Source organism: Mobula birostris, chromosome 18 (assembly GCF_030028105.1).
Source record: "Mobula birostris isolate sMobBir1 chromosome 18, sMobBir1.hap1, whole genome shotgun sequence".
NCBI classification, from domain to species: Eukaryota; Metazoa; Chordata; class Chondrichthyes; order Myliobatiformes; family Myliobatidae; genus Mobula; species Mobula birostris.
In genome coordinates this window covers 8,722,487-8,746,424 of record NC_092387.1, presented here as the reverse complement: position 1 = coordinate 8,746,424, position 23,938 = coordinate 8,722,487, and the positions used below count along the sequence as shown (strand labels likewise).

General features: G+C 44.7%; 1 protein-coding gene across 1 annotated transcript in view; it reads left to right on the top strand.

Annotated features, from left to right (window-relative positions):
* Positions 1-458: 458 nt before the first annotated feature.
* The window catches only part of LOC140211934 (creatine kinase U-type, mitochondrial), a 42,646-nt gene continuing 19,166 nt past the window's right edge, over positions 459-23,938 (top strand). The window contains exons 1-3 of the mRNA XM_072282166.1: positions 459-642; positions 2,542-2,712; positions 17,394-17,592. Coding sequence (XP_072138267.1) covers positions 2,564-2,712; positions 17,394-17,592 — 348 coding nt within the window. The 5' untranslated portion in view covers positions 459-642; positions 2,542-2,563. The remainder of the gene's footprint in view (positions 643-2,541; positions 2,713-17,393; positions 17,593-23,938) is intronic.

The window sequence follows — 23,938 nt, the reverse complement described above, 5'->3', positions numbered from 1 at the left end:
TCTCCCTCTCCTGAGGTTGTGTCTTCTGGTCCTAGTCCAGATGAGGTAGGGGAATCCGATAGAATCACAAAGTTTAAGCGACATTTAGACACGCATTTAAGTAAGCAAGGCACACTCATGCAGACAAATGGGATTAGTGTAGATGGCCAAAATGTCGGCACGAATATAATGGGACAAAAAGCCCAATTTCTGTGCTGTACCGCTCCGTGGCTCTACGATTCTGCTAAAGGCACTGTCCTAGCATGCCCGTGTTTATTTATAAAGCCGAGGAGATCATTTTAACTTATTTTATACAATTCTTTATTCATTAAAATTGTTGAATGTTGCTTTTGGTTGCATGTCGCGCCAACACGCCCACAGCAAATTCTTAATCCATGTAAAAGTATCTGGTAAATAAAGTTGATGCTCGATCCTAATTACTTCAATTGGCAGGAGACGTTGAAGGAAAGACGGGAGTATATGACGTTCAAAGAATAATCCATTGTGAAAGAAAGCAGAACTGGTTGCCAGCTCAAACACGGAAACCTAGGTGATATTATCATCAATTTGATTGGAGCAAGGTAACAGGACCGCTCCCTTCTTTCCGTCCTCACGGATCGCTCGGCATTCAAGCTCAATACCAAACGTCTGATTCCTCTTACGGTGAGAATTTTTCATAGTGAGATTGATCATTCCTTTAACGTAAAATGTTTGGTTAACCATGCGTTATATTCTCATTGATGTAGATTTGCTTCACTTCTGTAATTTGTATTCTGACAATTTATTTCTTGGTTGGTAGGCTGTACTGCCATCTTAATCACTTACACCTGATCTCTTGGTGTAAAAATAGCAGCCCAGCATCGTTAACTGGTGCAGTGACGGCTGGCGATTGACTATATGAAATATACAACGCAGAAAGAAGTCACGCCTGCGCCCTTTCTTTGTAAATGTTCCTCAATTAATCCAGCTGGCACTTTTGATTAGGTAAATTTAAACTGAATAAGCATTTTTAACCCGTGTGAGACTGCCGAGACACTGAACAGCCAGCAGAACAAGCAGTGGTGGAACGTGGTGAACGATCCGACGCGCTGCCTCACTCGGCGTGTGTTTTCTGTATTTGCAGTTTGCTGTCTTTTACACATTGATTGTCTTTGTTCGTCCGGTTGGGGTCGGCCTTTCACTGATTCGGATGTGTTTCTTGTTATTACTGTGAATGTCCGCAAGAAAATGGCTCTCCGGGTTGTGTATCGCCGTCTCGTACGGGGGGAGGGGCACTACCGCACAAGAGCGAAGTAAGTTGCAGAAACTTGTAAAATTAGTCAGCTCTGGCTTGGATACCAGCCTCCGTGGTATCCAAAACATCTTAAAGGAGCCGTGCCTTGGGAAGACAGCGCCCATTATTAAGGACCCCCACCACCCGGGGTAAGCCCTCTTCACTGTTACCGTCGGGAAGGAGGTACTGAAGCCTGAAGCACACACTCAGTGACTCAGGAACAGCTTCTTCCCCTCTGCCATCCGATTTCTGAATGGACTTTGAACCCATGAACACCACCTCACTATTTTTTTTTTTGCCCTACTTGTTTTAACCTATTTAATAAACAACGATATACTTACTGTAACTCTGCTTTTCTCTATTAGCATGTATTTCATTGTACTGCTGCCGTAAAGTTAACTAATTTCACGACATGTTGGTGATATTAAATCTGATTCTGATATGGTGACATATACTTTGATAATAAATTTACTTTGAATCTTTGAACTTTGAAAAGATTGAGTCTTTGAACATACTCCCTCTGCCCACACAATATATGTAAATACATGCAGTAAACGTTAAGTAGGTGTGTGGGACAATCAATGTATGCACAGCGTTTCGTGTGACAAATTGGAGTTCAGGAAGCGAATTCGAGCTTCTTCCCCCGTGATGTGAGACTTCTGAATAACCTCTACTATCATTTATTGATATGTCGTACACACACTTTATGCCAGCTTGCATATCTACAGAATAAACACGAGAGATTCTGCAGGTGCTGGAAATCCAGAGCAACACACACAAAATACTGGAGGAACTCAGCAGGCCAGGCAACATCTATGAAAATGAATAAACAGCCGAGTCCTAAGGAAAAGTCTTGGCCCAAAACATCGGCTCCTTTTCATTTTCATCCATGTTGGCTGACCTGAGTTCCTCCAGCATTTTCTGCGTGTTTCATCTACAGAATACTTTTTTTTAATCAGTTAACATTATTATGTGATATATATACTGTGTTTTGCACCTTGGTCCTAGGGGAATTTTATTTAATTACCTGTATATACGTGCACGGTTAAATTATCAACTTGAAATGGGGGGTGGACATCTGATGTTTTCGACCCAGTGCAGGGAGGCGGGATGAGGAAAGGCTGTGGATGTTCCTCCGGTCCTCGGATCCGCAGGCTCCAAGTTAGTGGGAGCTCTACTGCGGTATTTTAGTGCGCAAGCCGTTCTAATCGCCAACCGCGTGAGTCTGCATTCACATCACGCTCCCTCCAGCTACTAATATCAATCTCTCGCTGCCCGGCTTTCCGCAGGTTCCTGACGCTCGCTCTGAAAATGGCTAGCACCTTCTCCCGGGTCCTCACCAACAGGAAGGCGAGCGGAATCCTGACCCTGGTGGGAGCCGGCTCCCTGGCGGCCGGTTACCTACTGACCAGGGATGGCCTGAAGGCAGGGACCGAGAAGAGGAAACTCTACCCCGCCAGGTAACGAGACAATGGGAGGGCGCAGAGTACGCGGTCGATGGATCGATAGTAATTATTTGCTGAGATCATTCCTCCTGATAGACATCTGATTTAGAGTGGTCCAGTTCCCATTGCCGCGCACTGCGCGTTAAGTCACTTGAACCGCTACCCCAAGGTCACCCGAAAGCTGCGCAAGTACAGGCTACGTCCCCCGGCTCCTCTCCCAGACCGGCAGGAGAACTCTACTCCCGGCAACGCCGAGGATGTACATCTACTGTCGCAGCGTCCACCGCAATTTAACGAATTTCCAGATTGATTCGGAGAAGGTCGGGGACTGAATGCTAATCAAGAGTCAAACATCATCAGAGGGCCCGTTCTGTGAAGGGTTGCCAGTGAAAGAACTTTACTTTTTAACCCTCTGTTTTCCCTGCTATCGCGGCGGACACGTGCGTCAGACTTTTGGGGTCTGTCTGCGGGCAATCAGGCACCGACAAACGAAAGGGCTGGAATTTAATTCTGGGAAAAATGTGGGTATTGGGGTAAAGTCTGTTTCAGCTCAGTTTTGGGCCCTTTATCTACGAAACGACGTGCTGGCTTTGGAGAGGGTCCAACGGGAGGTCACGAGAATGATTACGAGAAAGAAAGCTTTTGATGCCTCTGGGCCTGTACTTGCTGGAGTTGAGAAGAATGGGGGGGGGGGTCTCATTGAAACCTATAGAATATTGAAAGGCCCAGATAGAGTAGATATAGAGAGGATGTTTCCAAAAGTGGGGAAGTCTAGGACAAGAGGGCACAGCCTCAGAATAGAGGGAAGTTCCTTTAGAACAAAGATGAGGAGGCATGTCTTTAGCCAGAGGGTGGTGAATCTGTGGAATTCATTGCCACTGACAAGCCATGTCTTTGGACATATTTAAAGCAGAGGTTGATATATTCTTGCCTAGCAAGGGAGTCCAAAATTATCGGTAAAAGGCAGGGGAATAGGGCTGAGGAGGATAATAAATCAGCCATGATGGAATGGCAGAGTCAACTTAATGGGCCGAGTAGCCTAATTCTGCTCCTGTGTCTTGTTTCCCTTGGCAACCTGGGCCATCAGTGAGTTTGGGGGTGGATTAGAAGAAGGATGAGTTGGGATCATGAACAGTGGAGTTACTTAGCACCAGGGAGGGGAAGAGAGGGGTAGGGAGGGTTCTCTACAGCAGGTTACCCGCAAACCTACATTGCAGTTGACACATTTCTCTGCAGCACACACAAATTGCAGGCGGAAGTCAGCAGGTCAGACTGCATCTAGGTCGGAGAATAAACAACGAATGATTCTAGCTGAGACCCTGCACCAGGACTGGAATGGAGGTAGGATAAGAAGGTGGGAGGAGAAGGAGGAAGACAAATGCAATCCACAGCAACGAAGTTTCAGCTTACACCTGCACCATGCAGTGAACTATAATTCACTGATTTAAAAAGTATCTTTGGAGAGCCATAGATGGTGGGTCACTGGTGATGACCCAGTGCATTACGCCTCCTGTTGAATAATTCCAAACACAAAAACATTGGCCTATATGATTGGCTACTGTTCTTGAACGATTATAAGGTTACTGGTGGATTACAGAGCTTAATACCAGGTTAATGGTATTGGATTTATCCCACATCAGAGAACAAATGAGCAAGCTGTTGATAGAACAAAGATGTTTGTGGGTCAGCTACAGTCGAAAACCCTCCCCTACCCCTCTCTTTCCCCCATTGCCACATTCCCCCACCTTCTAATTCTGGGTTCCTCCCCTTCCTTTCCAGTCCTGATGAGAGATCTCGGCCTGAAATGTTGACTGTTTATTCCCCTCCATTGACGCTGTCTGACCTGCTGAGTTCCTCCCGTGTTTTGCGTGTGTGGCTATGGATTTCCAGCGTCTATAGAATCTCTTGTGTTTATGATGATTTATTACTTTGTGAGGTACAGTAAGGATAAAAGTAGGAATATTGTCTTATCTAGACCTTGGCAGGAAAGTGAGAGTAAAGTCTGGGCAATAATCAGAGTAAGGCAGATAAGTACCGAGGAAAGGCAGGTGGAATTTAACCTGGCCATATGTAAAGCATTGCACTTTGGTAGGTCAAATGTAAAGAGACTGTTAATGGGATGCAAGGGGCAAGTTTTTTTTTTTTTTTTTTTTTTTTACACAGAGTGGTGGGTGCCAGGAATGCACTGCCTGGGGTGGTGGTAGAGCAGATTCATGGGGCTTTTAAGAAACATTTAGTTAGACAGATGAATATAATCAATCTATAGGTACATTTAATGTCAGAGAAATGTATAAAATGTACATCGTGAAATTCTTCTTTTTTGCAAACATCCACGAAAACAGGGTGCTCCAAAGAATGAATGACAGTTAAATGTTAGAACCCCAAAGTCCCTCCCGGCTCCCCCCTCCCACACATAAGCAGCAGCAAAGCAATACCCCGCCCCCCACCAGCAAAAAACATCGGCACCCTCCTCCAAACACTCAGGTGTGCAGCAAAGTATCAATAAAGACACAGACTTGCAGAACCCCAAAGACTACTCGTTCACCCGGTATTCAACATACCACGGGCTCTCTCTCTCCCTAATAAGGGAGAAAGAGGTGTGCCCATTTCACGGTGAGAGGGGAGACATAACAAAGCAACTCGCTGATTTATGGTGTTAAAAGTTTGTTGCATTGCTTTTTTCGAGCTCTGTGCCCAAAGAACTCGGGTCTCTGGACACGCAGCCAGCTCGCTGCTTTTGATCTTTTGTCTACCACGACACACTAGGCAGTGACACTGACATTGAGTCCGCCCGTCTCCAGAGCCACAAAAATCCAGCACCCTGAAGGTGTGCTTGTCTTCCAGGCCACGTCCTTGGGATATTGAAAAGCAGCCGGTCATGAGACCCCGAGAGCAGGTCCCATTTCTGCAAAGAACTGAAGTCAGTGTGTAACTCTGGGTCAGGGTCTTCAAAAGAACCTTGAAAAGGGAAAAAAAAAAATCAAAGATGGAAATAGAGCTGTTTCTGAAGATGTAAGCAAAGGAGTCACCGTTTAGTGCCAACATCATCCTAAGCTCCGCCCATAGTGGAGTATGGAGGGATTATGGACTTTGTGCAGGTAGAAGAGATTAGTTTAATTAGCCATTTGATTACTAATGTAATTGACCAAGGGCCTGTTCCTGTGCGGTACTGTTCTATGTTCTAAGTAAGGACAGTAGCTGTGACTGAAGGTCACAGGAAGGAGATACCGCCTATTACACAACAAATCTTTTTTTCTTGGGGAGAACTGCCAAGTGTTCACATCCTTATTGAACTGAGTTCTCAAATGAAACAAAGCATGACATAAAACAGCAGACTAACCTTTAGTGCCTTGGGGCGGCACCGTAGAATAGTGGTTGGCGACCTGGGTTCTTTTCCTGCTGCTGTCTGGGTGCAGTCTGTACGCTCTGCTCTCCCCATGATTGCGTGGCTTTCCGCTGGGTGCTCTGGTTTCCCCTCACATTCCAAAGGTGTGCAGGTTCATAGGTTCACTGGTCACATGGGTGTAATTGGACAGCATGGAGTCATTAGGCCAGAAGGGCCTGTTGAATGTCTAAATAAGTAAAATAATTAAGACAGGAGATATGAGATTGAGGAAATTAGAGGCTAAAGGTGAGGCTGCCATACCCGAGAAACAAAAGTTGCTGACTAGGTTTGTCTGAGGAATTGTACCTTAGATAATTATAAGAAATAAGATGATCCTAATGTTATCAACAGGCATGTGACAGGTGAAGGTCCAGTGCTGCAAGTATTACACTTGCAGAGGGAATACAAGTTGGGCATAGGCTCATTTTCTTCAACGTTGTCACAGCTGTGGGGGTGGGAGGGGGTGTAGTGGGTTTGAGCTCCCACTACATATTGAATGCTCCCAAAGGTGTTCATCTCAATAGCCTCTGACAACCAAGTCCAGCTCCTGGCCATAAGCCAGGCGGAACCATTTCTACTGACAGGAGAAGGGGTAAAGGCAGTTTACTGGTGCCTGAAAACCAGTCACTTGGGCAGATGGGGCTCCAGCCTCACCTAGGGGAAGGAAAACTCTGATCTCAAACTTCTGCTGCCTTGGAACTATACCCAACCATACAGAAGACTTCAGGAATAAACCCCGAGGAAAAATCTGGAGCTAGAGTCATATGTTGAGTTCAACGCTGATTGGCAACACATAATGCAACTGGTGCCAAATTGTATTCGTCTCTGCCATTCCATCACTGAATCGTGGCGAAGGATGGTTGTTGTATCAGAGGAACAGGAAGGTAGGCAGATGGCATGGCCTGGCTCTGCTGGTAAAGAACAGCATCAAGTCAGTCGAAAGATGTGACATAGGATTGGAAGACCCTTGTGGGTTGAGTTAAGAAATTGCAAGGGTAAAAGAACCTTGATAGCAGTCACATACTGCCAACAGTATAATCCCAACAGTAGCTGGGATGTGGACCACAGATTACAACAGGAAATAGAAAAGCCATGTCAATGCTATGATAGTCATAGGAGATTTCAACTTGCAAGGTCGATTGGGAAAATCAGATTGGTAATGGATCTCAAGAGAGTGAGTTTGTTGAATGCCTATGAGATGGCTTTTTAGTGCAGTTTGTTGTTGACCCTACTAGCTATACTGGATTGGGTGTTATGCATTGAATCAGACGTGATTAGGGAGCTTGAGGTAAAGGAACCCTTGGGAGTCAGTGATCACAATATAATTGAGTTCAACTTGAAATTTGATAGAGAAAAAGTAAAGTCTAATGTAGCAATATTTCAGTGGAGTAAAAGAAGGGTGAGAGAGAAATTGACCAAAGTAAATTGGAAGGAGATGCTGGCAGGGGTGACAGCAGAGCAGCAATGGCATGAGTTTCTGGGGGAAAATGAGGAAGGTGTAGGACAGATGAATTCGAAAAACAAAGAAATGCTCAAATGGCAAAATAGTACAACTGTGGCTGACAAGGGAAATCAAAGCTCATGTATAAGCAAAAGAGATGGCATACAACAAAGCAGAAATTAGACCATAAGACATAGGAGCAGAATTAGGCCATTTGGAAGATTGAGTCTGCTCCACCATTCAATCATGGTTGATCCATGTTTCCCCTCCCCAGCCTTCTCCCCATAACCTTTAATGCCATGTCCAATCAAGAACTGATTAAGCTCTGCCTTAAATACATCCAATGACCTGGCCTCCACAAATTCACCACCCTCTGGCTAAAGAAAATTCTCTGCTTATCTATTTAAAATGGATGCCCCCCCCTCCATCCTGAGGCTATGCTCTCTTGTCCTAGACTCCACCACCATGGGAAACATCCTTTCCACATCTACTCTGTCTAGACCTTTCAATATTCAAAAGGTTCCAATGAGATTCCCCCCTCATGCTTCTAAATTCCAGCAGTACAGACCCAGAGCCATCAAACATTCCTGGTATGATAACCCTTTCATTCCTGGAATCATCCTTGTGAACTTCCTCTGAACCCTCTCCAATGCCAGCACATCTTTTCTTCAATGAGGGGCCCAAAACTGTTCACAATACCTAAGGTGAGGCCTCACCAGAGCCTTATAAAGCCTCAGCATCACATCTCTGCTCTTGTATTCTAGACCTCTTGAAATGAATTTCAACACTGTATTTGCCTTCCTTACCTCCGACTCTACATGCAAGCTCACCTTTAGGGTGTTCTGCACAAGGACTCCCAAGTCACTTTGAATCTCAGATTTTTGGATTTTCTCCCCGTTTAGAAAATAGTCTGCACATTTATTTCTACTACCAAAATACATGACCATGCATTTTCCAATGTTGTATTTCATTTGCCACTCTCTCGCCCATTCTCCTAATTTGCCTAAGTCCTTCTGCAGCCCACCTGTTTCCTCAGTTCTACCTGCCCCTCCACCATATCACCTGCAAACCTGGCAACAAAGCCACCTATTCCATCATCTAAACCATTGATCTACAGCATAAAAAGAAGTGGTCCCAACACCAACCCCTATAGAACACTAGTCATTGGCAGCCAACCAGAAGAGGATCTTTTTATTCCCACTTGCTGCTTCCTACCAACCAGCCAATGCTCTAACCATGTTAGTAACTTTCCTGTAATACCATGGGCTCTTAACTTGGTAAGCAGCCTCCCGTGTGGCACTCTGTCAAAGGCCTTCTGAAAATCCAAATATACAAAATCCACTGCATCCCCTTTATCTATCCTACTTGTAATCTCCTCAAAGAATTCCAACATCAGGCAGTATTCTCCCTTAAGGAAACCATGCTGACTTTGTCCCATCTTGTCCTGTATCCTTCAACATCTGACACACTGCAAGTGTCTTCACAGTGAAAAGTGATGCAAAGTTACTGAGAAGACAGAGAATTGGGAAACTTTTAAAAAACTACAGAGGGCAACTAAAAGAGTCATTAAGAGGGAAAAGGTGAAATATGAAAGCAAGCTAGCAAACAATATAAAAGTGGAGAGTAAAAGCGGAGAAATAGTAATGGGGGACAAGGATATGGCAGATGAACTAAATGATTATTTTGCATCAGTCTTCACTGTGGAAGACACTAGCAGTGTGCCAGATGTTGAAAGGTGTGAGTGAAGAGAAGTGGGTGCAGGTACTATTACGAGGGAAAAAGTGCTCAAAAAGCTGAAAGACCTAAGGGTACATAGGTCACCCAGACCAGATGCACTGCATACTAGGGTTCTAAAAGAGTTAGCGGTAGCATTAACAATAATCTTTCAAAAGTCATTGGAGTCTGGCATGGTGCCAGAGGACTGGAAAATTACAAATGTCACTCCACTCTTTAAGAAAGGAGGAAGGCAGCAGAAAGGAAATTATAGACTAGTTAGCCTGACCTCAGTGGTTGGGAAGATGTTGGAGTCAATTGTTAAGGATGAGGTTATGGAGTACTTGGTGACACAGGATAAGATAGGACAAAGTCAACATGGCTTCCTTAAGGGAGAACCTTGCCTGACGAAGCTGTTGGAATTCTTTGAGATTACACATAGATAGACAAAAGGGATGCAGTGGATGGTGTATATTTGGACTTTCAGAAGGGCTTTGACAAGGTGCCACACATGAGGCTGATTACCAAGTTAGGAGTACATGGTATTACAGGAAAGTTTAGAGCATTGGCTGATTAGTAGGAGGCAGCGAGTGGGAATGAAATGATCCTTTTCTGGCTGGCTGCCAGTGACTAGTGGTGTTCCACAGGGGTCGGTGTTGGGACCGCTTGTTTTTGTGCTGTATATCAATGATTTAGATGATGGAATAGATGGCTTTGTTGCCAAGTTTGCAAATCATACAAAGATTGGTGGAGGGGCAGGTAGTGTTGAGGAAACAGGTAGGATGCAGAAGGACTTAGACAGATTAGGAGAATGGGCAAGAAAGTGGCAAAAAATACAATGTATTTCATGGTCATGCCCTTTGGTAGAAGAAATAAATGTGTGGACTATTTTCTAAGTGGGGAGCAAATCCAAAAGTCTGAGGTGCAAAGGGACTTGGGCGTCCTTGTGCAAAACATCCTAAAAGTTAACTTGCAGGTAGAGTTGGTGGTGAGGAAGGCAAATGCAATGTTAGCACCCATTTCAAGAAGTCTAGAATGCAAGAGCAGAGGTGTGATGTTGAGGCTTTATAAGGCACTGATGAGGCTTCACCCTGAGTATTATGAATGGTTTTGGGCTCGTCATCTAAGAAACGTTGTATTGGCTTCAGAAAGGATTCGGAGGAGGTTCACAAGCATGATTCTGGGAATGAAAGGGTTTTCATACGAGAATGTTTGATGGCTCTGGGTCTGGACTCACTGGAATTTAGATGGATGGGGGGGGGGAATCTCATTGAAACCTTTTGAATGTTGAAAGGCCTAGAAGATATAGTAGATGAGGAAAGGATGTTTTCAATGGTGGAGGAGTCTAGGCAACAGCTTGCTCTCCATATCCTAGTGACCTGATTTGCATACCTAGGTAGCTAGGACGCAACATCCATGGTCAGTGTCGGCCAGTGGAGGCCCCAGAATAGGCACATGCAAGGTTGGGTCGACCAACCCAGCACCCAAGTCCCTTTCACCCATCGACAACACTTTCTTCTCCTTCCTTGCTCATCCACAAGGACAGAGAGGCTGAGGATGAATAATGAATGCACCAGATGGTGTGGAGCTGAGGTCGTGGCACCTTGAAAGCTGATCCTACCCCCACCCCACCCATCCCCGCCCTCACCAGATACCTAAAATCACATAACCATTCTGCTAATGTTGGCAAACAGGCCATTGGTTAAACAAGTCAAACCAGTTTCCAGGGAGATCAGAGGGTATCACCTCAGCGCAGCAGGACTGGAGCATATTCAGGGAGGCGGCTGCCTGGGATCATCTTGTCAACACTGATGAATATGCAGGATCCGTGACTGGCTTCATAGGAAGATGCATTCGGGATGTTACTGTGATTAAACACTACACTGCCGGGCAAATCAGAAACCATGCTCTAGGGGATCTGCCATCCAGTGCCACCAATCTGATCGATCCCTTACCCCACAACTCCCATTTCTACCTAATACCCAAATCCATAAACCTGCCTGTCAAAATAGATCCTTATTTTCTGCTTGTTCCTGCCCCACCAAACTTGTATTTGTATACCTCAGTTCTGATTCTTCCCCCATCAATGTGCAATTTTGTAAAATAAAGCACTTGTATCTCTGGAGTGCCTTTCAAACCTCCAGGTTATCTAGAAACACTTTACAGTTAACACAAGCACACACAAAACACTGGAAGAACGCTGGAAGAACTCTGCAAGTCAGGCAGCACCAATGGAGAGGAATAAACAGTTGTCATTACACTTCAGAACTATTACAGTAATTTTTAATGTGTAGTTAAGATATTTTTAATGTTAGGTTTATTGTCACATATACATTGAAACATTGGAATATACAGTGAAATGCACAGGACCAGTCCGAATGTGTGCTGGGGGCAGCCTGCAAGTGACGCCGTGCTTCTGGCCCCAACAACTTGCTAACCCTAACCTGTACACCTTCAGACTGGGAGGAAACGAGCACCCTGAGGAAACCCGTGTGTTCGTGGGGAGAACGTGCAAACTCCTTACAGACAGCAGTAGGGATTGAAGCCCGCCTGCTGGTGCTGTCATTGTGTTATGCTAAACGTGCTGCCGTTAACTTCAACTGTTGCAATGTATCTAATTACTGGCAGAAATCTTTCACAAATAACAATCTATTATCGACCATGTGGTGCTAGCGTGTTTGCTTACTGTCCATTATGCCGCTGGTGTTGAGGACAGCGATGGAGGTCCTCCATCCCTGATGGTGTTTAGGGCTTCCTTCGTCATGCCAGTCGCGTACTCTCGGCATGTGCTGCCCGACCTGCTGAGTTCCTCCAGCGTGTTGTGAGTGCAGTATTATTGTCGGTGCTGTAGGTCGCAGGTAGAGACTCCAGAATACTGTCACACTCCCATATACAAAGAATTATCATTGCTGTTTTCATAAGTTTTTTAACCAGTCCTGTTTGTTAGCTTTGAGCTGAACACTGCCCCCACCCCCCCAACAAACCTGGAGAACCGGTGGACCTCTCTTAGTCTGGCCTCTACCCTTTGACCTATTTGGCATGGGTGACTCCTCCAAGAGTCAAAGCACAAACCCCTGAGTCCAGTCAGCTCAGCTCTCTGCGTCACTGAGGCACACAAGGTTGTGGTCCTCTTGGAGGTGTGACGCTGGATGAATATTGCAAAGGCAATCCCCCACACTCCACCTCCCTACCCAACACATATCTATCTATGTAATGTCAGTGGATGGTCTATTTTATCTGAGAGAGTAGATGGGATTTCTCAGCATATTTAAAAGACAGCCACTCTGACAGAGAGATTTTCCTCTAGCAGTATACCAAAAGTGTCATACAGAATCAGCAGGACTTGGACAGATTGGAAGAATAAGCCAAGAAGCAGCAGATAGGCTACAGCGTAGGGAAGTGTACAGTCAAGTACTTTGGTAGAAGGAATAAAGACACAGTCTATTTTTAAAACGGAGTGAATTCAGAATTTAGAAGTGCAAAGGAATTTGCAATTCCTTGTGCAGGGTTCCCTAAAGTTTAACCTGCAGGTTGAGTCGATAGCAATGAAGGAAACGCAATGTTAGCATTCATTTCTAGAGGAGTAGAATATAAAAACAAGGATATAATGCTAAGGATTTTTAAGGCATTATTCAGACTGCGCTTGGAATATTGTGAGCAAATTTGGGCCCCTTATCTAAGAAGAGATGTGCTGGCTTTGGGGAGGGTCCAGAGAGGTTTATGAGAATTATCCTGGAAATGAAAGGGTTAATGTATAAGGAGTGTTTGATGGCTCTGGGCCTATACTCACTGGAATGAGGAGGGATCTTATTAAAACCTACTGAATATTGAAAAGCTGAAATAAAGTGGATGTGGAGAGAATGTTTCTAATAGTAGGGGAGTCTAGGACCACAGGGCAAAGCCTCAGAATAGAAAGCTGTACCTTTAGAACAGAAATGAGGAGAAACTTTGGCCAGAGGGCTAATCTATGGAATTCATTGTTAGGATGACTGTGGAGGCCAAGTCATTGAGTATATGTAAAGTGGAGGTTGAAAGGTTCTTGATTAGTAAGACTGTCAAAGGTTAGGAGTGGGGGTAGCAGGGTAGGGATAATAAATCAATCATGATAGAATGGTGGAGTCGATGGGCCGAATGACCTCATTCTGTTCCTAAGTCTTATGGTCTTAAAGTTGTGCCCTGAAATTTTAGAATTGGGGCTTGCAGTCAGCAGGGAGAGGATTTCCTTATAGCTAAGCTGCTGTCACACAGGAGCTCAGCTCAGAGAATTATTCGTATTTTTTTATTTTTATTTTGGCAATACAGCACAAAGTAGGTTTTTCCAGCCCTTTGAGCCACACTGTCCCAGCAACCCCACAACCCCTGTTATCCCTAACCTAATCACACGACAATTTACAATGACCAGTGGCCTGCTGAGATCCTCCAGCATTTTGTGTGTGTCACTTGGATTTCCAGCATCTCTTATGTGTGCTTCCACAGGGAGGACGAGCAGAAACTCCTTACAGAATGGCTCTGGAATTGAACCCTGAACTCCTGAGCTGTAATAGTGTCGCACTAACTGCTGTGTTACTGTGGCGCCTGGGCAGCATCGTGGACAATATTGCTTTGATCTTACAGTTTGCTGATTGGGCAAACTAAAAACTGCTCAACAAAGGAGGAATTCTCAACAGAAATTGACAGAGTTGAGAGAAAATTTGCAAGGATGTCTTTGGGACATGAGGACCTGAGTTAAAGTGAAAGGTTGACAGGTTCAGACTTTATTCCCTGGAGCGTACGATAATGAGATATTTGATAGAGGGATACAAAATTATGAGGGTATAGATAGGGTCAATATAAGTAACACACATCAAAGTTGCTGGTGAACGCAGCAGGCCAGGCAGCATCTCTAGGAAGAGGTGCAGTCGACGTTTCAGGCCGAGACCCTTCGTCCTGACGAAGTTAGGTTCACCAGCAACTTTGATGTGTGTTGCTTGAATTTCCAGCATCTGCAGAATTCCTGTTGTTTGGGTCAATATAAGTAATCTTTTTCCTCTAAGATTGGGTGAGACTCGAACTAGAGGTCACAGGTTAAGGATGAAAGGTGAAAAGTTTAAGGGGAAACTGAGGGGGAGTTTCTTCACTCAGAGGGTGGTGAGAGTGTGGAACGAGCTGCCAGTGGAGGAGGTGGGTGCAGGTTCAATATCAACATTTAAGAGAATTTGGATAGGTAGATGGATGGAAGGGGTATGGAGGGCTGAGGTCCGGGTGCAGGTTGATAGGACTCGGTAGATGAATGGTTTGGCATGGACTAGATGGGCCAAAGGGCCTGTTTCAGTGCTGTAGTGTTCCGTGACTGCGAGTTTATGATATATTCAAGACAATGACTTTCATGGGCCATTCTGTGTTACTTCGGTGCTTACAAAAACTGCGGCTGTCCTTCGGCCTTGATTTAAAATTAATCTGGTGCCGTGAAACAATCTACAACACGGTGAATGTGGAGAGAAAGTTTTCTCCTGTGGGAGAATCTAGAACTTGGAACAAGAGATTGAGAGGTGATCTTGTAGAGATGCATAAAATCATAATGGCGTGGAAAGGCCAAATGCACTGTTCTTTTTAAAATCACGGTTGGGAAATCAAGAGTTAGAGACCATAGGTGAGAGGAGAAGAATTTATTAGGAACACACGTCAAAGTTGCTGGTGAACGCAGCAGGCCAGGCAGCATCTCTAGGAAGAGGTACAGTTGACGTTTCAGGCCCAGACCCTTCGTCAGGACTAACTGAAGGAAGGGTGAGTAAGGGATTTGAAAGTTGGAGGGGGAGGGGGAGATCCAAAATGATAGGAGAAGACAGGAGGGGGAGGGATGGAGCCAAGAGCTGGACAGGTGATAGGCAAGAGGGATACGAGAGGATCATGGGACAGGAGGTCCGGGAAGAAAGACAAGGGGGGGGGGGACCCAGAGGATGGGCAAGGGGTATATTCAGAGGGACAGAAGGAGAAAAAGGAGAGTGAGAGAAAGAATGTGTGCATAAAAATGAGTAACAGATGGGGTACGAGGGGGAGGTGGGGCATTAGCGGAAGTTAGAGAAGTCGATGTTCATGCCATCAGGTTGGAGGCTACCCAGACGGAATATAAGGTGTTGTTCCTCCAACCTGAGTGTGGCTTCATCTTTACAGTAGAGGAGGCCGTGGATAGACATGTCAGAATGGGAATGGGATGTGGAATTAAAATGTGTGACTGAAGGGTCTCGGCCTGAAACGTCGACTGCACCTCTTCCTACAGATGCTGCTTGGCCTGCTGCGTTCACCAGCAACTTTGATGTGTGTTGCTTGAATTTCCAGCATCTGCAGAATTCCTGTTGTTAGAATTTATTAGGAACCTGATGGGCAGCCTTTATTACACAGAGTGTTATCTGTGTGGGAAGAGCTGCCAGAGGAAGTGGTTGAGGCAGGTAGAATAACAACAATTAAAAGACATTTGCCTAGCTACATAGCTTGGAAAGGTTTAGAAGGCCACTCATGGGCCAATGGGACATCTTTGGATGGGGGACCTTGGTCAGCATGAACCAGCTGGGCCAGAGGGCCTGTTCCATGCTGTGTAACTCCACGGCTCTGTGACTAGAATTTTCCCTTTTAAAATTAATGGGTCAGCTGCTTAAAACAGCTGAGGATCTCTTGTTCTCTAAGGTGGGTCTTTGGAATGCTCCCTGAAGACCTTTGCAGACAAAGTATTTTAATATTTTAAAAACAGAGTTAAATAGATTCATGAAAAGCAAGGGGGGAGGACACACAAATGCAGAGTTGAGATTACAATCATAGAACATAGACAATAGACCAGCACAGTAATACAGGCCCTTCAGTCTATAATGTAGTGCTGATATTTTATCCTATTGCAAGATGATTCTAACCCTTCCCTCTCTCATAGTCCTCCATTTTTCTTTCATACACGTGCCTATCGAAGAGCCTCCTAAATGTCCCTCTGGGTGGCAGGGTAGAGATAAGTCTCTACCAGAAGAGGTGTAAGGCACTCCTTCCCTCTGCTAGCCTGCAGGGAAGGAGAGAGATTGAAAATCTGGCTGAGTGGTGCCACAACAACAACCTCTCACTCAATGTCAGCAAGACCAAGGAGCTGATTATAGTCTTCAGAAGGAAAGCAGAGGTCCATGAGCCAGTCCTTACTGGAGGATCAGAGGTGGGGAGGGTCAGCAACTTTAAATCCCTAGGTGTTATTATTTCAGAGGACCTGTCTTGGGGCCCAGTGTGTAAGTGCAAGTACAATGAAAGCACAGCAGCTCCTCTACTTCCTTAGGAGTCTGTGCAGCTTCTAAAACTTTGACAAACTTCTATAGGTGTGTGGTGGAGAGTATATCGACTGGTTGCATCACAGCCTGGTATGGAAAAACAAATGTCCTTGAACAGAAAATCCTACGAAAAGTAGTGCAAACAGCCCAGTTCATCATGGGTAAAGTCCTCCTACCATTGAGCACATCGCCATGAAATACTGTTGCAAGAAAGCAGCATCCATCGTCAGGGACCCCCACCACTCTCTTATCACTGGCTGCTGTCAGGAAGAAGGTGATACCAGAGCCTCAGGACTCTCACCCCCAGGTTCAGGAACAGTTAATGCTCCTCAACCATCGGGCTGTTGAGACAAAGATGGTAACTTCACTCACCCCCATCACTGAACCGTTCCCACAACCTATGGACTCGCTTTCCAGGACTCTTCATCTCATGTTCTCGATATTTATAGCTTATTTGTTTATGATTATTTCTTCTTTTTATATTTGCACAGTGTTGTTTTCTGCACTCTGTTTGAATGCCGTATTTGTGCAGTCATTTGTTGATTATATTACTGTTATTATTCAGTGGATTTATTGAGTATGCCCACAAGAAAACGCATCTCAGGGTTGTATATGGTGACATATATGTACTTCAATAATAAAATTTACTTTGAACATTTTAAGCATCTACCCTGATGAATAAAATTTATTAGTCAGACTGCCTTTCACCCACGGTGTCTCTCAACATCTATAGCCTCCTGTCAGACACGTAGCATTAACGTCTCCTCCTCTGACTCCTTGATCTTCACTGATTGTAGTCCTGTGAAGCATCTTTGGCGTCTCTGCTGTTTAAAGTCCGACAAAGATGTTGTAGTTGTGACATTATTCTTCTTTATGTTCTCAGTGCCGACTACCCTGACCTTCGAAAGCACAACAACTGCATGTCCTCCTGCCTGACCCCTGCAATATATGCCAGACTTCGGGACAAGACCACGCCCAATGGCTGGACACTGGATCAGTGCATCCAGACAGGAGTGGACAATCCTGGACACCCGTTCATCAAGACCGTTGGCATGGTCGCGGGCGACGAGGAGTCCTATGAGGTAAAAGGACAACGGTCTTCCCCTGGGTCGCTGGGCAGTGAGTGTGGATAAAGGAGGAACACCAGTGGCTTAAGTCACTTAACTTCAGACAAGTTTCTCCAGCACCTTTTGAATACTGAGGGCATCCCAAAGTATCTCTCAATCACTGTTGTAATATGTTAATTAAAGAAGTATATTGTAATATATTAAGAAGGTGGTGGGGTGGAGATACGTCTCTACCAAAGGAGGTGTTAGAAACATAGAAAATAGGTGCCGGAGTCGGCCATTCGGCCCTTCGAGCCTGCACCGCCATTCAGTATGATCATGGCTGATCATCCAACTCAGAACCCTGTACCAGCCTTCCCTCCATACCCCCTGATCCCTTTAGTCACAAGGGTCATATCTAACTCCCTCTTACATATAGTCAATGAACTGGCCTCAACTGTTTCCTGTGGCAGAGAATTCCACAGATTCACCACTCTCTGTGTGAAGAAGTTTTTCCTAATCTCGGTCCTAAAAGGCTTCCCCTTTATCCTCAAACTGTGACCCCTCGTTCTGGACTTCCCCAACATCAGGAACAATCTTCCTGCATCTAGCCTGTCCAATCCCTTTAGGATTTTATACATTTCAATAAGATCCCCCCTCAATCTTCTAAATTCCAACGAGTACAAGCCTAGTCGATCCAGTCTTTCATCATATGAAAGTCCTGCTCCTTCCCTCTGCTAGCCTGCAGGTCACCCTTGGGCAAGGTGTAGCACCTGCTCAGCCCCTGATCAGGGTCACATGAAGCCATGGGAGCAGGTGGTGGATGGTCGTACAAGCAGCCGGTGCAGATCACAAGTCCTGGTCATGTGACCACCGACGCCAGGCAGACAATCTCTGAAGAGTATTGATAATGGCTGGGGTCACCCATTTCGTAAAGACACGCCCAAAAGAAGGATAGGCACAGTGGGGGGGGGGGGGGGGGGCGGAGAGCAAAATAGTGAGTTGGTGTTCATGGGTTCATTGTTCAGGAATCGGATTGTGGAGGAGAAGAAGCTGTTCCTAAAGCTTTGGGAGTAGGTCTTTATGTTCCTGTACCTCCTCTCTGATGTTAGTAAAGACAAGAGGGCATGTCATGGGTAATGAGGGTCCTTAATAATTATTGACACTCTTTTGAAGCATTGCCTTTTGAAGATGTCCTCAATGTTGGAGAGGCTAGTGCACATGATGGAGTGGCTGAGTGTGCATTCCCAATGAGGTCCCCAATCAGCCTCTTTTATTCCAAGGAAACAAACTCAGTCACATCATAACTGAAGCGCTCCATCACAAATAACATCCAGGTGAACCTCCTCCGCACCCTCTCCAGGGCATCCATATCCTTCCTATAGGACATAGAACATTACAGCACAGTACAGGCCCTTGGGACCGCAATGTTGTGGCAACCTTTTAACCAACTCTAAGATCAGTTTAACCCTTTTCTCCCGCAGAGCCCTCCATTTTCCCATCATCCATGTGTCTTTCTAAGAGTTTCTTAAGTATCCTGAATGTATCTATATTTACCACCAGCCCCAGCAGGGCATACATTGCACCCACTATGTCTGTCTGTCTAGGTACCATATCCAATGTGGACTTTGGTGACCATGGTTTTCCATATAGATCTATCACACCCACTATACTATGTGCAAAAAAAAAAATTACCTCTGACATCCTCCACCTACCACCCCCATCCAATAAATTCCTTAAAATTAAACTGACCGGGAAGATGGTTCCCACAATCCCAACTAAACTGACCTGGATCCCCATTCCCAAATTCTCAATGAAACTTACTGGGACCCATGTTCCCTCAATCCCAGTGAAAAATCCCAATGAAACTGATTGGGAAGATGGTTTCCACAATTCCAATGAAGTTGAACGGGATCCTCGTTCCCACAATCACAATGAAACTGACTGGGATCACCTGTCTTGTAAAGACACTGTCCGGAAGCAGGTAATGGCAACCACTTCCGTAGAAAAATTTGCCAAGAACAATCATTATCAAGATCATGATCGCCCACAGCACTGAAGAGTGATCATGGATATATTAAGAACATCGTGAGGAAGGGTAAGCTAGTCAAGTCTTCAAACAGTCTCTGCCATTTGAAACTGCATTTGGTCATCCAATTACTGTATGACCTCAACAACACTTTCCCATTCCCTCCAGAAACTCCTTGACTCCTTTTTAGTTCCTGTTTGTCCCACTCCCATCAGGGAAGAGGCTACAGAGCATCCATGTCAAGACCACTAGATTCAAAATCCGTTTCTTCCCCCAAACTGATCAGCGCCCTCACCCATTAACCCATCCTATCATCACCATCATCACTTAATGTATGCATAGTCCTGTACCTAATAAAGTGGCACTGAATGTATAATCATTGTCTTCTGCTGCTGTAGCCCATCCACTTCGCGGTTCGTCATTTTGTGCGTTCAGAGTTGCTCTTCTGCACACTACTGATGTAATGCAAGGTTATTCGAGTTACTGTCACCTTCTTGTTAGCCTGAACCGATCTGGCCATTTCCTCTGACCTCGAGGCATTTTCACTCACAGAACTGCCACTCACTGGATGTTTTTTTTTGTTGTTTTTTGCACCATTTTCTGTAAGCTCTAGAGGCTGTTGTGCGTGCAAATCCCAGGAGATCAGCAGTTTCTGAGACACTCAAACCACCCCGTCTGGAACCAACAATCATTCCATAGTCAAAGTCATTTCAATCACATTTCTTCCCCCATTCGGATGTTGGTCTGAACAACAACCGGACCTCTTGACCATGTCTGCATGTTTTTATGCATTGAGTTGCTGCCACATGATTGGCTGATTAGATATTTGCATCAATGAGCAGGTGCACAGGTGCAGCAGATAAAGTGGCCACTCTCTAAGGGTATTTCACATTTAAAGATGTCTTGTGGGGCATTATGTATCCCACTCCAATAGTCTTTGATAATGGGGCATTCCCAGAAAATATGGTAATAGTTTGCGTTTTGATTTCCACAATTTTTCCAGCAAACGGGAGTTACTATCATAATGGGATTTCTGAGAGGGTGTAATGAAATATCTTATCAAGTTTTTCCACCCGAACTCCCTCCATTTCTGTGAACTGGTACACTTCCATTGACACCTCCATATTATTGTCCAGTCTTCCTCAGATATTATTATCCTTCCTTCCTTCTCCCATTTTGTTTTAATGTATGAAGTCGAATGCGTTTTAAGATTTGACAAACCCTTTTACACGCTTGAAATTATTCTACTACTGTTGTCTGAATTATATGCTTTTCTAAATAGCTCTATCAGACATGTACTTGCCTTGGTTACATTTTCAACCGTCCTATTAACATACGGTCGCATCTGTAAATACAGGTAAAAGTCTTGTTTTTCTAATAAGTGTTTCTCTTTGAGCATTTCAAAACTGAACAGTGTTCCTTCTTTCATTATATTGCAAATATCTGTTATTCCTTTAGCTGTCCAGTCCTTAAATCTAGTATCCAGTTTATTCAGCGTAAAATCCGAGTCATAGGCACACCATTTAAGAATTGCAATGTCTCTCTCTAGTTTATATTCTTTTATAATAGTTTTCCATATTTTAAGAGTCCATTTCACCCACGGCTGTCAATATTATTTATATCATTATTATTTAGGTAACTTAGTAGGTTGTTATCAGCCAAAATTGCCAGTGTGGGGATGGAAAGTATCCTCTCCTCAGTGTTTTCGTCATATGATGGGTTGCAGTGCTGACGCAATTGTATTTCTAAATTATATTGACTATTCTGTTGTATATCTTACTGTACATACTATTTATTATAAATTGCTATAATCTGCACATTCAGACGGAGACATAACAAAGATTTTTTACACCTCATGTATGTGAAGGACATAAGAAATAAAGTTAATTCAGTTCAATTCAAAGTTCATCTGTCATTTCTTTTTCACCCATTACTACCTCCAGTGTCATTTTCCAGCTGTCCAATATCCACTGTGGCCTCTCATTTTCTCTTTCTGTGTCTGATAAAAACTCGTGATATCGTCTTTGATATTTTTGGCTAGCTTATCTTCATATTTCATCTTTTCTCTCAATTTTTGTTGCCTTCTGTTTGTTTTTAAAAACCTCCTGATCCTCTTACTTTGCATTAATTTTTGCTATATTATATGCCCTCTGTTTTGCTTTTATGCTGTCTTTGACTTCCTTGTCCCTTTACAGTACTTCTTCATCTTTGGGAAGTACCTATCCTGCACCATCCAAGTTGCTCCCAGAAACTCCAGCCATTGCTGTTCTGCTACCATTCTGACTATTGTTCCCTTCCAATTAACTTTAGCCAGCTCCTCGCTCATGCCTCTATAATTCCCTTTACTCCACTGTAATATTGATACATCTGACTCTACCTTCCACCTCTCAAACTGCCAGGTAAATTCTATCATATTATGATCACTGCCTCCTAAGGGTTCCTTTGCCTTAAGCTCACTAATCAAATCTAGTTCATTACACAACACCCAATCTGAACTGCCTTTCCCCTAATGTGATCAACCAAAAGCTGCTTTAAAAAGCCATTTCGTAAGTATTCTACAAATTCCTCCTCTTGGGATCCAGCACCAACCTGATTTTCCCAATCTACCTGCATATTGAAACCCCAATGATTATTGTAACATTGTCTTTACTTACATGCCTTTTCTATCTCCCATTGTAATTTATATCCCACATCCCGGCATGTATATAACTCCCATCAGTGTATTTTTATCATTGCAGTTTCTTAACTTGGTCCACAAGGATTTTACATCTTCCAGTCCTATGTCTCCTCTTTCTGAGGATTTGATTTCATTTTTTAACCATTAGAGCCAGACACTCTCTCTACCTGGCTGCCTTTCCTTTCTATTAAGGTGTACCTTTGGATGTTAAGCTCCGAACTGTGATCTTCTTTCAGCCACGCCTTAGTGATGCCCACAACATCATACCTGCCAATCTCTAACTGCACTACAAGATCAGCTACCTTATTCTGTATAGAGCACACTTTCAAATATAACACCTTCAGTCCAATATCCATCACCTTTTTCAAATTTGCCCTCTCATCTGCCTGTCCATCCTTACAGTCTCACAAAGTACAGCATCAACTTGTATAGCAAATGCCCTATCACTTCAGTTCCCATTCCCTTACCAATTTAGTTTAAACCCTTCCCAAAGCTCTAGAAAACCTGCCTGCAAGAGTATTGATCCCCCTTGGGTTCAGGTGTAATCCATTCCTTCTATACAGGTCATACCTTCCCCAGAAAAGACCCCAATGATCCAGAAATCTGATATTCTGCCCCCTGCACCAGTTCCTCAGCCACACAATCATGTGTACCATCATCCTATACCTACCCTGACTGGCACGTGGCACTGGGAGTAATCCAGAGATTACTACTGTACCTTGGATGTCCTGTTCTTCAGCATCGTCCCAGGACTCACTGCACACCTTTGTGCACCACGACACTGGCTGCCCGCCCACCCTCCCTCCTGAGAATATTCTGCAGCTGCTCTGAGACACCTGGGAGGCAACACACCACCCTGGCTTCTCTTCCGCTGCTGTAGAGTCTGCTGTCTGTACCCCGAACTATCAAGTCTCCTATCACCAGCACTCTGCTTGAATTCGCCCTTCCTCGCTGAGCCTCAGAGCTGGCCACAGTGCCTCTGGCCTGGCGGCTGCTGCTGGGCCCCGGTAGGTGGTCATCCTCCAGCAGTATCCAAACAGGATACCAGTTGCTGAGAAGAGTGGCCACAGGAAATCCCTTACTTCTCCTTGTGGTCACCCACCTACTGCCTGAAGCCTTTATTCCAACTCTTTGCCTCCTGCAAATCAGCCAATCTTCTACCTATGTTAGTATCTCAGACATCCCACCCTGCAAAAACTCATTGCAGGGAGGTAGCACCATCAATTTGCGGGAGACTTCCGGGAGGGGTGGGATGTCTGCAATAGAGTAGCTCCTTAGCAACTAGCTCCCTAGTTTAAATAACGTTAGCTATGTTAATGAATGAACAACACCTGTTAAACTCACCTCAACATGTCTTTCACAGTCTTAACCCACCATGGGCAATAGAAAAGTCACTGTTGCAAACAGTGCAGTGAGCAACACTGTCATTATTTTGACCCCTATTAGACAGGGGTACACTTTAGTGCAGTCTGGGGTGACGTATGTTTTATTTTTTTTTTGGAGCACTCTGCCATGGTGTGCGTGCTCTCTCTCTCTCTCTCGTTCTTGCGCGTTCTCAAGTGTTCTCGCTTGCTTCCTCTCTCGCTTGCTTTCTCACTCGCGCTCTCAAGCATTCTCGCTTCCTCTCTCGCTCGTGCGCTCTCGCTTGCTTTCTCACTGGCGCTCTCAAGCGTTCT